Source organism: Rutilus rutilus, assembly GCF_951802725.1.
Source record: "Rutilus rutilus genome assembly, chromosome: 12".
NCBI classification, from domain to species: Eukaryota; Metazoa; Chordata; class Actinopteri; order Cypriniformes; family Leuciscidae; genus Rutilus; species Rutilus rutilus.
In genome coordinates, this window is record NC_140217.1 from 24,174,594 (window position 1) to 24,191,337 (window position 16,744).

General features: G+C 37.9%; 1 protein-coding gene across 2 annotated transcripts in view; it reads left to right on the forward strand.

Annotated features, from left to right (window-relative positions):
* The window catches only part of lpp (LIM domain containing preferred translocation partner in lipoma), a 198,368-nt gene that overhangs the window by 117,563 nt on the left and 64,061 nt on the right, over positions 1 to 16,744 (forward strand). For both annotated transcript variants that reach the window (XM_084425934.1, XM_084425935.1), the window contains one exon: positions 7,600 to 8,172. In XM_084425934.1, the coding sequence (XP_084282060.1) occupies positions 7,600 to 8,172 (573 nt within the window). The remainder of the gene's footprint in view (positions 1 to 7,599; positions 8,173 to 16,744) is intronic.

Sequence of the window (16,744 nt, forward strand, 5' to 3'; positions counted from 1 at the left end):
TGATTATCCCATACTTTCAATTATTCGTTCATCACGGACCTAGTGTCGCTTTGAGACGTCACGTCGCGACTGCGCGCTCACGATCACAAACTAGCCAGTCCTGAAATAGTCAGAGGGTGCAGTGCAAATATTTTACCCAATGCAGCCGCTCACTGCAGACCCATAGGTGTAATTTTTTATAATATTTGCAGCGTACAACATGCTAAGTCAGGGAATAGTCAGAAATCAGGAGGTCTATCTAAGATGTGCCCCATGGTCCATTCAAAGTGCCTCCAGTTTGATCTATTCTGGACAAAATTTGCGGAAACACCAGACTACACATTAATCTACTGGAAATAATGATTTCAAAAGAATGCAGAATAAATCAAGATGTAACATTTATTTGTCAGGTACAAATGTTTCATGCCAATTACAGAAGTAAATTATTAAAAGCCAATTAAAAAAATATATGACATCATTTACTCAAAGATGACTCTAAAAGTAAGTAATGTTTTCCTGACAAAGACACACAGTAATGTGTTAGGGTTTTCCAACAGGAAAATACTGACATGTATTACTGTGCGGGGGATTCTCCTGGTAAAAGATTCCCAAAGATTGCTCTGTCCCCTCACCTTAAATACCAGATCAGAACAGAAGGGGGGTTAAGCAAATGTTGTTTAGAGTTGTTTGGGCCAATCCATGTACCCGAGGGGGGTAGCACCTGGTTTCTTGGGATATCGTAAAGAGCTATCAGCCAGAGAGATACAGGATTATCCTAAGTTCTCAATCTTTCTCATTAAACCAATGACTGCAATGAAATTAAGACCATTTTACCAATCGCCCTGCTTCCTTTTAAATGACATCAAACATGAAAAGGAAAAACAACATATTCACAAGATACACCATATGTGTTATATAGACATTCTTAATGAACTTGCAGTGCCTTGAGGAGGGAGAGGGGGGATGAGTTGAAGTCAACCAAGGGGACAAGGAGATAAGTTTGGGCAGGACAAGGTTCTGTGCTCTGTCTTTGCTATCTGCTGTCCAGGGTGCATTTTATGGCTTTATTGCAGGGTGCGTTTTGTTTTAGCAGGAAAATCAGTTCTTACAACTGGAAGTATTTTTTTTATTAAAAAAATAATAATAATATAATAAATAGTAGCCTATTAGAAATAAAATATATGTATTCTTTAAAAAACAAGTTGAAATGACTTTAACAAATGCATAGCCTATCAATTAACAGCCTCGGACAGTTACAGTAAGGCTCTGTTTACACCTGGTGTTAAGATGCGTTTTGGTCAATCGGATCACAAGTAGATAAGGGAGACACATACCTGTTTACACCTGGTGTTTTAATCCGTCTCTTTTGTCCACTTTCAATCACTTCTGGCCTGATTTCTTCGAGGGGAGGGTAAATGTATGGATTTTTTCAGATCTTTTGAGCTAATGGATAAAATAAGCTCGTGCAATTTACATATGTACGCGCCCGGAGACGACGGAAAACCATATGGAGAGCAGCAGCTTTAGTTTCTGCTCTGACAGCCACAAGTTAGAAATCAGGAATGGTGAGAGAACATTGTGCTTGGTACGTTTTTCGTCTTCAAACCAAACTTGGGTCTTTAGCTGACATAGTTTAAATCCCCGTCTGTCTAGCGCACTTCCCATAAGGTTAGGTCAGTAGGCGGAGAATAGGCGGTCTTTTGCGGCTGTTTGATCACATGAGCGTTTACACTAAGAAAGCAATCCTGTCGAAAGCGTTTTCAACTACCTCTGGAAGTGGTCAAAAGTGGACAAGCTCAAAACGTTTTAGACCCCATTTACACCTGTATTTAGCGTTGTTCACTTGTGATCCGATCGACCAAAACGCATCTTAATACCAGGTGTAAACAGGGCCTATAAGTCTACTTACAATAAGGTAATAAGGTCTTTCTTTAATAGTTTATAATTTTTCGTAAAATCGAGAAAATTAAATACTATGAAAATTGTTTCATTTATGACTTTTGTTTTCATTAGATTTAGTCTAGTTAGTTCTGTATCAAATACAATGTGATTTTCGTTGATCGATATCTGGCAGCAACAGCACATTTTTCCTCTTGGGCGAGTGATTCACGGACTGCTTTCCCTGCATATGAAATCCCCCATTTGCCAGCAAACCAATGAGAATTCGAAAAAATTATGACGATACATAACAACAGAGCGTGGCAACACAAGGCTCCATTCACTTGCAGAACGCAAGTTTCTGGAGGGCACATAGGTCTGAAGTAGTGAGTTAGGTATAGGGGTGCAGAGCCAATAGCTGTTCTGTAGGCAAACATCAGTGCCTTGAATTAAAATGTTATCATGTAAGCTTTATTGCACACCTCAACAAGGAAATTTATAGTAATTTATAGTGTTAATACTAATTAGTGAGTCCACGAAGCATTCACAGCTTGCAGTTTATACAGGCCGCATGCCCCTGATTTATATATATATATATTTAAAGGGATATTTCACTGCTGGAAAGATGAATGTGTATTTAAATTGGGTCATTTATGTAGTAGAAATGTGAAATTATTTTAGAAGTTGGTGACTTCTAGACTGAGAAAAGCCAGAAAAAAAGTTTTTGGCTCATGTGGATGAAAGACAACTCCCAGAATGCACTTGCTTTGCTGTCCTACGAGGCCACTCCCAAGCCACGCCTACCGGTTACAGAGGGCAGTATCAGAAGAAATGATACAACTAGGCTACTAGTTGACTCGAAACTGAAAAGACGGCGTTTTATCGTGAGATCCCACCCCCTATGGGCGGGTTGAAAACATGTGGAACTGGATTTTTGCGTCATCAGAGGGTTTTTTTTCCAGACACACAATACAGAAATCTCTCGTCTCAGGGGGACATGAGGGAGGGAAGCACGGTCATTCGAAAATACTACCGGCTTTCTACAGAAACAAAGCTTAATGCTAATCGGTGAAGTATCCCTTTAATATATTGTGAATAATGTTTCATCTGGTTTTCATTTGTAATAGGGCTGTAATAATATAAGATTTTTTCCACACATTTATAATGGCTAAATGAATTCACAATTACGTTAGTATTGCAATATCTTTAGAAATAAAAATAAATAAAAAATAAGTATCTATCTGTCAATTTCTTAAATCTTACCTTTTTGTGTTTTCTTTTGGCCAATGGATCACACTCAAAAATAAAAATGGAGGAGGCGGAGAGAGTGTTTGTAAATGTAACTATACAAAAAGAGCTTGATGTGCACTTCCTGTGTCAAACACCTTATCTTGTTTTTGTTTCTTTTACAGAACCCCCAAAACTTTTTTTCAAGTGCAGATAGAATGTCTCACCTTCACTTGTCATGTCCTCTGACATTTTGACCAGCAGTAGTAGCTACACGCTGCGGCATCATTTTATTTTTTACGCTTTATGATTGAAACCAGCATTATGTTGCAATACCGCCACCTGCTGTGTTGGAGTGTCAACCAGATGGTGCTGGATTATTTACAATATTACTCTATGTGCAGCATTTACACAATATCACTAGTTATCGTCAGTAGCGTTATATTTTGACGCCCCTAGTTTGAAACTATGAAAATTAAAGTATGAATGTCAATGGGTCCATTGACCCCATTGACTTTCACTGTTTGACTAAAAATCTTGTGGTCATGGATCCTTCCAATACAACACAGCTGCAACCATGTCACTTTATTAATTTTAACACACAATTCGTATCTCTCAGAAGTCTGAACAGATGTGCCTACTTCCATGGTTTCACTGACATAGTTTAAGACTTCCATAGAACAGAACTTTCTTAATTTGTTTGCACAGGGAAATCTGTGATGTGCCATTTCATAGCAATCTTCTCCTACCCATGATTTCACCCTCAAATAAAGGAGTGATTTCCTCTCCTCTAATCTAATGGGTGTATAATTTGCCATGACAATATAATTATTTTTAGGGTCCTATTTGCATTTCCAGCCCTCTGCTAAGTAAATGTTGGGGTTTAAGGTCTTTATAGATAAATTAATAATATCAAGTATTTAAAATAGCATGAAACATTTAAATTGAGTAATTTCACTTCCTGAAGGGCACGTTTAGGGTATTTTACATTTGCATGCAGACAGATACATCGGCCCTAATCACTGAGACGCAAAATGGTAGTTAAGAGTGTGAAATATTTCATGGGGCCTTTTTCGGGTCTATCTGATTTTTGTGTCATGAAGCCTGAGGTATTATGCTTGAGATAAAATAAGAAAACAAACTCCTGACTATGCAAGAGTGTTTTGAGCAGTAATAACAGGCCGTATTTATGTCTTTAAAGAACAAGCCTCTGCCTCAGGCATGTAGTTTCATTCTCCTCATCATGTGATGGAGACAGTAATTGATTTCTCATTCTCTGACTTAAGGCAGTAACCTAAAAAGAAAAGCATAGGTTAATGACAGCTGGTTTGTAGGTCAATAATAGAGAATTTAACACTGGTGATCTATTTGAAACAGACTATTAGACTTTGATTTTCTAATATGTAATTGTAACTGGCACAGTCACCTTGGAGGAGTCATTTACTTCTGCCCTCTTTAGCTATACAGTATATGCACAGACGGCAATACAGTATGTTATCAGCCAATTCCTATTTTTTAATACGTTGTACAAGATATCAGGTATAAAACCTCTGATTATTGAAGCTGGCAAAATATGGTGTTGAGCATTTTTTCAAAAATAAAATTACTATATTTTATCTTCACTCTCATTTCATTCAAGGTCACACTAAATAACAGTTGATTAATAATAATAACTTACTATTGGCTGCCATGCTTTGTCAATTTGCATCAACTTCAGTTTTAACTTTTTACTTATTACATCTTTTGTCAAAGATAGTGTATTTTACAACAAATAATTCTTATAAATGTTTAAAGTGTGAAAGAATATAATTTAGAATATTAATTACAAGATCTGTATAATATACTACTATATATACATTTGCCATTTGTATTCCAAGTTACAGTTAAAAGATGTTTTAAAGCAAAAACACATTTTAACATTAAAAACGTTTTCTAAAGAATTTGCGCACATTTTAGTTTGACTTTTTTTCCATTTAACAGTAGGTGACAGAATCTGTCACCACGTTTATAGAACCAGTTGGTTTTAACCATAGATTCCCGGGATAAAAAAATGTCTTTCTGACCCACTTACTTCAGCAAACCACCTTAACCATGAAACCCATCTAAAGTACATGATGCAACAGTGCCTTTCCCCACACAACCAAACACTTCCTCTCTGAATTCATGAAGAGATGGGCATCACCACAAGATTAAAACATTTTTATAGGCACATTCACTTCACAGACGTGTTTAAAACGTGCAATTCTGCTTGAGGCAATGATGTGCTATCATGAAGTGTATTACTGAACGTTTCATCATGAAATTAGAGTCTCTTTGGTCTTCATTTAGCTGGTTAGTTATGACAGAACAACCTTCTATAGATGAATAAAATCAGCCAAATATTATAGAATGGAAGTATCTCTTTGGTCTTTTAATTCAATCAGACAAAGCACCAAATGCTCTACAGCTAGGATTTATTTTGATCTTTGATGGTTGTCACTGGGTCTGTGCTTATTTTCATTTTCAGTAATCTTTTTACATCTAGAGAAATCAAGCCTGTCCTCAGGCTCTGTGACACAGCCATTGTTGGACATTGAATAGACTTCTCTGTGGAGAGCTACAGAGCCAAAGCACCCAGGAATCCAGGGACACAAATCTTTCTGATTTAGACTCCGTCCCATGCGGCCCGCTAGCATCAGCACAATTGTCTCTACACTCGTCAGACTGCCCATCACTTCTCTCTGTCCAGTCTAACAAAATAATTTATTCCCTACTCTTGACTCTAAATCTCAAAGCTTTATTAGCCATAGTTTATGAGTGGATATGGTCTGGGCACGACCAACTGATGGTTGTTGCACTTGCCCTGTGGATCGATCTGTAGTAGACAGGCTGCATAATTACTGTACTTGCGCTGTGAGATGCGGGATGGTTAAATTGTGGTGCTTGAAGGTTCTACGCCCCCTGATGTTCACTAGGACCACCTCTCATTGTAACATGTCTGTCCCATCGTTAACGACCATTAGTTAACGACCAGCCAGTTGCCAAGCTGTGATGACAGTAGTTCAGTGGTTTGTGCTGTTGTATAACTTGATGTCCATCAAGGTTTGGCAAAATTCAGAATTTAAATTGGCTCCCTTTAAATTAATGATTTGGAAATTGAATTAAATGTGCTGCAGTGAGAATGAATGAATGGATGACGTGAGTGAGTGAGTGAATGAGTGATTGAGTGAATGAGTGAGTGAGTGAGTGAGTGGTTGAGTGAGTGAGTGGTTGAGTGAGTGAGTGAGTGAGTGGTTGAGTGAGTGAGTGGTTGAGTGAGTGAGTGAGTGAGTGGTTGAGTGAGTGAGTGAGTGAGTGGTTGAGTGAGTGAGTGGTTGAGTGAGTGAGTGAGTGAGTGAGTGAGTGAGTGAGTGAGTGAGTGAGTGAGTGAGTGAGTGAGTGAGTGAGTGAGTGAGTGAGTGAGTGAGTGAGTGAGTGAGTGAGTGAGTGAGTGAGTGAGTGGTTAAGTGAGTGAGTAGATGGATGGGTGAGTGAGTGAGTGAGTGAGTGAGTGAGTGGCTGGGTATTTGAGTGAATGACTAGGTGGGTGGGTGGGTGGACGGGCAAGTGAGTGAGTGAGTGAGTGGTTGAGTGAGTGGTTGAGTGAGTGAGTAGATGGATGGGTGAGTGAGTGAGTGAGTGAGTGAGTGAGTGAGTGAGTGGCTGGGTATTTGAGTGAATGACTAGGTGGGTGGGTGGGTGGACGGGCAAGTGAGTGAGTGAGTGAGTGGTTGAGTGAGTGGTTGAGTGAGTGGTTGAGTGGGTGAGTGAGTGAGTGAGTGAGTGAGTGAGTGAGTGAGTGAGTGAGTGAGTGAGTGAGTGAGTGAGTGAGTGAGTGAGTGAGTGGTTGGTTAAGTGAGTGAGTAGATGGGTGGGTGAGTGAGTGAGTAGAGTGGTTGAGTGAGTGAGTGAGTGAGTGGTTGAGTGAGTGAGTGGTTAAGTGAGTGAGTGAGTGGTTAAGTGAGTGAGTGAGTGGTTAAGTGAGTGAGTGAGTGAGTGAGTGAGTGGTTAAGTGAGTGAGTGAGTGAGTGGCTGGCTGGGTGGGTATTTGAGTGAATGACTAGGTGGGTGAGTAGGTGGGTGGGTGGGTGGACGAGTGAGTGAGTGGCTGGGTATTTGAGTGAGTGAGTGAGTGAGTGAGTGAGTGAGTGGCTGGGTATTTGAGTGAATGAATAGGTGGGTGAGTGGGTGGACGGGCAAGTGAGTGAGTGAGTGAGTGGGTGGCTGGGTATTTGAGTGAATGAGTGAGTGGGTGGGTGAGTGAGTGAGTGTGCATTTGTGCATTGTGGGAAATTCTTCCACCTTGGTCAGGCCTATAAAACAAACTTTTAAATGTATTAATTAATTTAAAAACATTCAAAAAGTGTGTCAAGTCATCATTAAACGTATGTGTTGATAAACTGCTAATGTATAATTTTTTTTTTCTTCATTTATTTAAAAATATATATTTGAAAAAACTTAAAAAAGGCTGTCAATTTATCTGTTTATTTCTTATAGAATTCTGCCAGCCCAGCTGCGACAGGCTCCAACGCCCCTGTTACAGGCTATCGCCGCATGGTCATCCCAACCCAGCCCCCTCTAACCGCCACTAAAAAATCCACCCCGAAACCACAGGCCCCTCCGACTATCCCTCCTCCAGCTTCATCTTCTCCACGCCCCCAATACCAGCCTGCGCCCCAGCCTGTCCCAGCATCCTACACCACCGCCTCTACTCCGAGCCAGCCAACCTTCAATGTTCAGGTCAGGGCCGCCCAGCCTGGACCCCAGCAGCAGCCGGTCCGTGGTCCAGCCCAGGTACAGTACATGCCGGCTCAACCCAGAGGCCCTGACTTTGCATATGGGCCTCCTCAGCCGGGATTCTGCCCTGCTCCATCTGGAGGCTACCATGACCAGCACTATGGTGGAGCTCCTGGTTATGGAGGTCAGAACACATGGAGAGCTGAACCAAGTCACCATGCCCCTCCTCCACCCACCCAAGGGTACCAGCCCGCTCCCCCGAAAAAAACCTACATCACTGATCCTCCTGCCAGCTTGGCACCCTTTGGCGGTGGGCCTTCTGTTCCTCATAAGGTAAGGGCCACATCTATGTTTCAAATAACAGTAGAACAAACAAAAACAGATAGAAAAACAAATCCATGAAAAGCTTACTTAGAAAAGCATTCAAGGCCCATAATCAGTTCTCTTATTTTAATGAATTTATGTAATTATGTTCTCTGTGATACGTGTATTTTAAAGCACTGAAACACATATTGAATTATTTTAAAATGGCATGCACTATTTGTGTCACCGGATGAAATGTTCTTTATAGGACAAAATGGCCTTACTATTGGGTGCTACCTGTGTATAACTTAAATAAATGATATTTTTTGGATAAAAACACACATGGGTTATTATTCAAGTTGTGAATCTGTTGGCCAAATGAAAAAAATGAAAAAAAAACAAAGAGCAGTTGAAGAAGTTAATACGAAAAAGTTCAAAACAATATTCAAGCATTTGTGTCCAACACATCTAGGAAAGGGTTCAGGTCTTGTGAAGGGTCACCACTCACCCTTGTGAAAATTAAGTACACATTAGCATACTAATATACTTTAAACTAACATACTTAAGTGTGAAATGAATGTAATGTTTTCAAACACTTAATTGCATTGCAAATAAATGAACATGAATTATAGTTTAACTTTATATTAAATGCAGTTACAACTGAAGGTACATCTTTATATGTCATTTCAGAATTATATCTATTGTCTGCTTTATTTACTGACAAGCATTTGTGTAAACTAAAGTATACATTAATGCAATTTCTATTGAAACTTTTCATGTAATTTTTATTGTATTTGTAATTACACATTTGTAGTAATGAAGCTAAATTTAGGACATTAGGATATATTAACTTTAAATGTAATATTAACACACTAAAGTTAAACTTATAATCAAGTACTTTACATGTTCTTTTGAATATTAGTCAAAATAAGTGTGCTTTAAGTCATGACAAAATATTATTGAAACAATTACTTAATGTACTTTAAAGTAAAACATCTCATTTGACATTATTGCATTTTGCACTCTTTAAAAGAGTACTTATTAGGTTAAGACACAAAATCATGAAAATTCACTCTTTTGTAAGTGCATTTAATTATATTATCTGCAAGTATGCAAGGTTTTTTTTTTTTTTTTTTTTTTTGTCTGTATGGGAGAATAGAGTTTGCCAAAAATCTTGATCTTGGAATTATGTTGGATTTTTATAGTTAGATGACACAGCAAGTGTTTTAGATGTTTAGATGTGATGTAAATAGAACACAAGTCTCACATATGTCAAACATACTATTCATTTATTTTTTGCCATGAAAATCTTTATCTTTCAAATAAAACACATGAAATAAATTGGATTTAGAATAGTACAATTAGAGCATTGATTAAGGGTCTGAATATCTTTGGAAGACACTGCAAACCAGAAAGGATATTCTGGAAATATACTGCTCATTTTTATCCAATAGCAGGCTGTGATGATAGAAAGGTACGCATAACCACACAGCTGTCCTTATTCTGTGCACAATGAAAAATTCATGAAAATACTTTGAAAGTGTGTATCTGTGTGTGTTGTTTGTGTGTGTATGCATGAATAATACATTTGTGGTAATTAATTATCTGTGTTCGTGTCCTATGATTGTGTGTTTAAGCTTGTAGTTTGTGTTTTTTATGATTTATTGATTGTGTATGAGAGAGGGAGAACATTTTCAAAAGCTGGTTACCACACAAAACATGCTCATATTTAAAATTAAACCTTGAATCTTTGTACAGTCATAACAGCTCATTTAAAGCAACGGCAACTTGATTTTATGTTTCACAGTAATGTGTGTGCGCGTATGTGTGTTAAAGATCATGAGTGAGTGTAAGTGGCTCATAAGTGTGTATGCTTTACTTAGTGTTTGTGATTTAATTGCTTCAGATGGCAATACAGCAGGGAGTTTCTTTGCATCCTTCATCGAAATCTTCGGAATAAACAGTTATTTTAACCTTTATGAATTGTTAATGCCGCTTCTCTGTAGGGCTTTACACTTTCTGACTCTATTTGTCTGAATAAAAACAGAATGTTTATTTTATCTTATCTCACACATTCATATTTCTCTCACTTTCACTCTATTTGCTCTTATTTCTTCCTACTTGACATCTAGTTCTAACTTATTATTTATTGAAAGAGAAATGAAGATGCTTTGTCAAAATATATTTATATTTGTTTTATGGATTTGTGTCAGTTTAACTGAATTCTCTTTAGTCTTAGTACCATGCTTCAAAGTAAGTAACTAGTAAATGGTTAGGTCATGCGATTATTCATGTTTGATGATGCCCATCACGGTTTTGCAAACTGGGAGCTGCAAAGGAGCAGAAAATGAGCATTTAACTGCTCATGTATTTGTGTATGAAATTTAAATAATTAAATACATACAGTATTTTACAATGGTCTGACTGAATACTGGATTCTGACTGGCTGAAATGCATGAGATAAAACTGGTTAATGCATAGGTAGTTCCAATCAGTTTAATCAGCATTCTAAATGAATGTATCATTCAATGAGCCTTCATTGAAGCTCACGCTCACACATACAGACAGTGGCTCCATCTGAAATCGCATACTCTCTTGAGTAGATACACTGTAAAAAATGAATCATGAGTCTTGTAATTTTCATTAAAAAAATTTAGGTGATCATTAAAAATATTATGTATATTTCATTAAGAAAATTGTGGTTCAGTGTTTATTAGAAAATATTGAGAACATTTCACTAATAAAACTAAGAGATGCATTTTCCTAAGGAAACATACACAATTTTAAGGCTTGAATTGAGGAACTGATAAACCTCATAAAATTAAGGAAAAGGGGCTACCTATTTATTTTAAGAGAATTAGCTCATTTATGAGGTTTTATTTAGAGACACCATTGTTTGTTCCCAGCATGCTTTGCACATGGCTGGAAATGGAGAGTAAATCTTGAAATTAAGTGTTATTTCATGTGTTTTTGAGTAAAGGGAAACATCTGTTAATGTTTAATGTTCAGGTATGTTTGACACTGAGTTTCTATTATGTTAAAGTTTTGATCGTTACCATTGTGCAGAAGAGTAGGGCTTATGGTTAGGTTGTGAATAACTACATTTTTTAAATATTCTGAAGCATATTGTTACATTTATGTAGCAATAACTCTGCTAGTGATAGTGCAGTAACAAGTTTGATTCTGTGCTGTCCTAGCAGCATACATTCTTTTTATAAAACAATATATCTCAAAGTTAAATATAAACAGGTCATATCCATTCACTTGAGAATAAAACATACTTCAAATAAAAAAGCACATTTCACTAAAAAATTGTAATTCATTATGTCATAGACTAAATAAATTAGGGCATTTTACATGATTTATTCAGGTAGATTTCATGAATGAAATCAAGCTTTAACTACTCAAAAATATTATGTGTAATATTGTTACCATAATTTTTTTAAGTAAATAGCAGTAACATTTTTTACAGTGTACCTATTTTGAAAAAGTAATTACTTCTCAATCGCTAAAATAGAACCTTCTATATATTATGAATGTAATCCGTATGTACTAGATTCACCATGTTGTCATTATCATGTGACATACTTATGTCAGTTGCTTCGCTTCACTGCCATTCACAAATCCTCTCCCGTTGCCTCTTGGGATAGTAAAGAGTCCGTCGTATACACACTTCAGAATCTTGCCGGAAGTAGTAGGTCATCCGGGTACCTTTTGAGTACTGTGAATTCAGACATACTTATTTTGTCACACTGTTTTTCGTCTACTATATACAGTAGTAGAGAAGTTTGCATTGACACATAGAGATAGTGCTCGCATATAAATGTAAATTTGATTTTACTTTAAAATTCTAGCTCTAACGACCTGTAGATATAATAAAGGAAATGAACCATTATTTTTATCCATTCAGTGAATTTTTTTTGTGCTGCAAAAGACAATGACAACTTGTCCATTCTGGCAAGCTCTCATGGTATAAACAGGATTATATAGGCCAGGGGTGTCCAACCCTGCTCCTGGTTTAGCTCCAGTCCTAATTAAACACACATGAACCAGCTAATCAAGAGGTGCGTCCCAATTTGCGTGATTATGCACTATTCTGTGACATTTTCTAGTATAAATAGTGTGAGGAGTGTGTTCACACTGAAAATTCCAAATAGAAAAAGTACGCTTTAAATACCTGGAGGATTCGGACGGGGAGGGGCTATCAGACTGTGATGTTGAAGGACAAATTAACCGTATAAAATTCATACACTACAGGGTTGAGTACATAGTGTATAGTGTTAATTTTTTTTATAATGTTACTATAGTGGGTAAAAAAAAACATAGTTTCATCTTAATACAAAGTAAATATTTTCCAGATAATATTTTACTTTAGTGCAATAACAATATAAAAGCCAATAACTTGCATTTGAAACCAACACGTTGAGTTTATAAAATCACACTTATTAATTTCTCTCATACAGTATAAATGAGTCTTCATTCATGAAAATATAGCTGTCTTTATGTTGTAGGAAGGGGGTCCTTTCCAAAGGGATCATCCCATATATTTGGGAGCCTAATTGAACATATGCTGTATGTCATTGATAGTCAGGTTCTTAGGTTGAAAAACTCAAGACTTTAAAAGCTGTGGTGCACATCTTGACTTTCTGAAATTCAACTAGGCAAGAGAACATCGGTCAGAACTAGAGAACAAACAAGGTGTTGACACTGAATGAACAATGAATGTTACATGGCAGTTTCCTGTCTTAACGCTGGTCTTCCCCCTGGGCAGAACTTCTAGGTCACTACCTTCGAGTCCTCTGCAGAAAGACAGCCTGAGGCGCCTGAGAATCTGTTACTCTTTTTTTTTTAATTTTCCAAGAATATCTGGTAATGTCTTTCACAATCAGCCCAAGGATGTAAAACATCCAGTCAAATTAGAGTAGTACAATACACTGTTATTAATATATAAGAGTGATGGGATGATAAGTGGCAGGCACTTGGGAAGTGTCTTTTTCCTTGTGTCATTGTAGGTCCTTCTTGCTCCACACAGATTATGACGGCCTTTTAATCAGCAAAAGTTTCTGTCATTGGCTTATTTATTGTGAAGCAGAATATATGCAGTGCTTTGCAAAAGAAACAACACGTCAATAACTTTGCGTTTTTCAAAAGGACAAAGAGTATTAAGAAAAAAATGACTTTTTGGAGTTGCCTCAGAGAGCTATTACTGGCTGCTTCATGAAGATGGCTATTGCGGTCTTCGCGTACACTCTCTCCATAGCCACAATCTGGGGGAAAAGAACATACCCTTGAGCCCACACTAATTCAAGGATTTTATGCACTAGTACAAACAACTGCAGCCCCAGCATTTGGGAATAGCTCATCAAGGACTGTGTTTAACTAAACACAAAATAAATACCACAATGTCGGGCACAGCCTCATGTATTAAGAAAACAAATTAACATTATTCGAAACACAAGTACATTATGTTGTGAGGTGGCAGCTCAAGTCCCAAAATAGTGCAACAGAACAACAAAAGATGGTGTTGTACGGCTCTTTGAATTCTCTTTGATTCCACTCATCCTCTCCACCCCCAACCTAATATTCTTATTGAATTCATTTTCAGTATGTTCTGAACATGAATACAGATTTGTTGTGTCTGTAATTTATTCATATAAGAATGTTGGCTCCTAAACACTGAGTTAAAGAAGAGCATGCTTTAAATGCCATATTATCCACCAGATCTCATTAGTAATTGTAGATATATATATATATATTTTTTTTTTGCATAGACACTGAAACACACATAAAAATATGTACACACTATGTTCAGTCTGTATGAAGGGCCGTACCAACTAAATGACTGAATATGTATCATGACAAAAAAAAAAAAATTCATCTAGCCATTTTTTTGTGGCTGAGATTACTTGGCCTTGTCTCATGGTGAGCTGTAATTGGATTTTAATTAAGTGTGTGCTTAATGTTGTGCCACAATGACCACTCTGATGGAGCCCACCATTAACACGTTTTTGAGGACGCCCCTCACCTAAAAAAAAATCAACAAACCGACAAAAAAAAACACTGTGAAATCACATCTGTTTTACACCTGCCTCAGCAGCCTGCTATAGATAAACTTTCAGTGTTTCTTAAGGCACAGCTGGGTCTTGATGAAGAACTCATTTAAATTAGGTCTTATTAATCTAATTATAAGGCTGGCTCTTGGATTGAGAGATGTTTGAAGCGAAGAAAATGTGGACTGAGTGATGCCATTTTCACCGCTTCATAATCTAAGGTCTCTTTAGAGGAGCACTATTACCAGACTTCTCTCATGTCAAGCAAGCGCAGTCATCAAACATCCAGCCGAACGTGAACTCTAAAGAGCTCTAAAACAATCCTTTTCCCCTTGAAAGCAATGCACACTTAGAAAACACGACAGTGCGGTGACCTCTCTCACAGTACAATGCATTTGATCCTGATGTTTTCCAACTCAACTGATTCTGTTTGTTCTAATGAGAAGCTTTTCCTGGCCTTTTAGCCATAATCTGTTTATTTTCCTTTCCGTCTGTATCGCCACACTTTGAACTTAAATCTCTGAACGGAACAGCGGCACAATATAAAAGCCAGATTAGAGTAAAAGCCAAAGCTGTCAACTTTGTCTTTACCGTTGTCAATCTGTCCAGATGTCATGTCGGGACATTTCCATAACCCTCCGCACAATGCAAAACCGACTTCGTGAACTAATCTGATGTATAAATAATCTCATATATCAAGCAAATAATAGATGGCTTAAGAGCAGCGAGCAATGGCCATTTCCTGGCCGTGGTTCATCGAGGGGTCTGCGCTTACATACTCGCTTCCATTCACGCTATTGCTTTGTGTCCCTTGTCGCAGTGATCATTAGATTTAATTGAGAGCTGTCACGGAGGGTCAGCGTCATTATGAGTCCGTAATCACTTCCCGTCCAGTCGTCTTCATGGCTGCATGCTGATTGGCTGACCCCCTCAGGATCTCGTCTCTGATTGGTTCACGTCTTTGATATTAGAAGTAAGGTGTAAAAGTGAAGGCTTTTCACATCAACACAGCTCAAGGACACTTAATTAAGCAAATCTGCCAGTGAACGTTTGATCTCATTTTTCGAATGGAGGGGGAATTTCATGGCTGCTAGTTCATTTAGTGATTTCTTCAACTCTCTCCATCTTTTCTGATCTTCCTCTCCTTCTCTTTCTCTTGCTGCGTCTCTCTCTCTAAATTGGGGAAAGGCTAAGCTGGATGATAGCTTGTGTTATTGCTGAGCTTGAGTGACAATTGACAGGGGGAGGATTATTCTCAACTGTTCAACCCCTACAGGCGGCTAAAGCCCCCTAGAAGGTCAATGATGGTTTCAGCTGTCAAATATTCAGCTTTCCTATGTTTGACGTTGCGCTCCCCCACCCGTCTCTCCTGTTTTCTGCTTCTAGAGGCCGTTTTTCTCCCTGACTCACATATCAACATTTGCGTTGGACCTCGTCAACACCTGCTCAAAATAACCTCTTCTAGGACATCATTAAGAAGCTCGCTGACCTCACATACTCTTTATTCAGTCCCCTTTTGGCATTATTCCAATTTTGGCCCATCACCAAAATTTCAGGCCCTTTTTGGTTTTATACATGGCATTTCACTTTTAACATGTTTTAAACACACAATATTCAAAATTAATAAAAAGAAATGTTATGTCCATCTTAAAGGTGCATTGTGTAATATTAAGGAGGATCTGTAGACAGACATGCAATATAATATACATAACTATGTTTTCAGTGGTGTATAAAGACCTTACATAATGAACCGTTCAAAAAATTATTATTATCATTATTATTATTTTTTATGACTTTTATATTGATACAAAAACTTACGTTTTTATTCATCAAATTATCCTGAAAATGTTTTATCATGGTTTCAACAACAACATCAAAAAAAAATATTAAGCAGCACAACTGGTTTTAACATTGATAATAACAAGAAATGTTTCTTGAGCACCAAATCAGCATATTAGAATGATTTCTGAAAGATCATGTGACACTGGAGACTAATCGCTGCTGAAAATAGTTATTTTGAATTTTTATAATATTTTACAATAATTCTGTTCCCTTTCAAATGGGACACTATAAGGGAACGCCTCCAGCATGACCGGTGTCTGAAGCACGCATCTAAATGCGAAAATGTCATTGGCCGGTGACCACACGAGACTTCACTACGTGTGCATGTTGTACACGTCCTCAATTTCTTTTGTCTTCAGGATCCGTTTGTTTGCTTACATGTGAAGGCAATCACTATGGATTACACTGAGAAAAGCATTTCAGGAAGTGTGTGCCTCCGTATCAGAGAACTTGTTCGGGAGGGATGGAGTCTAGAGAGCCCATTTTTTCCTTGGGTTTGACTGTAGAGCAGAAGCCTCCCCCTGAGACGGGTCTGGAAGTAGGGTCGTCCAGTCCCTGGTGAGCTCATTCGATCTCGAGAACGTGACAGGAAGTGTCTCTTTCGCCCCAGTTTGCGAACCCTTCCTTGTCGTAAGGCACCTTCGGGAGTGTTTTGAGTGTTGAGATCCTACAAAGACATTTGTGTCCGAGCAGTCGCAGCTAGCACTCAG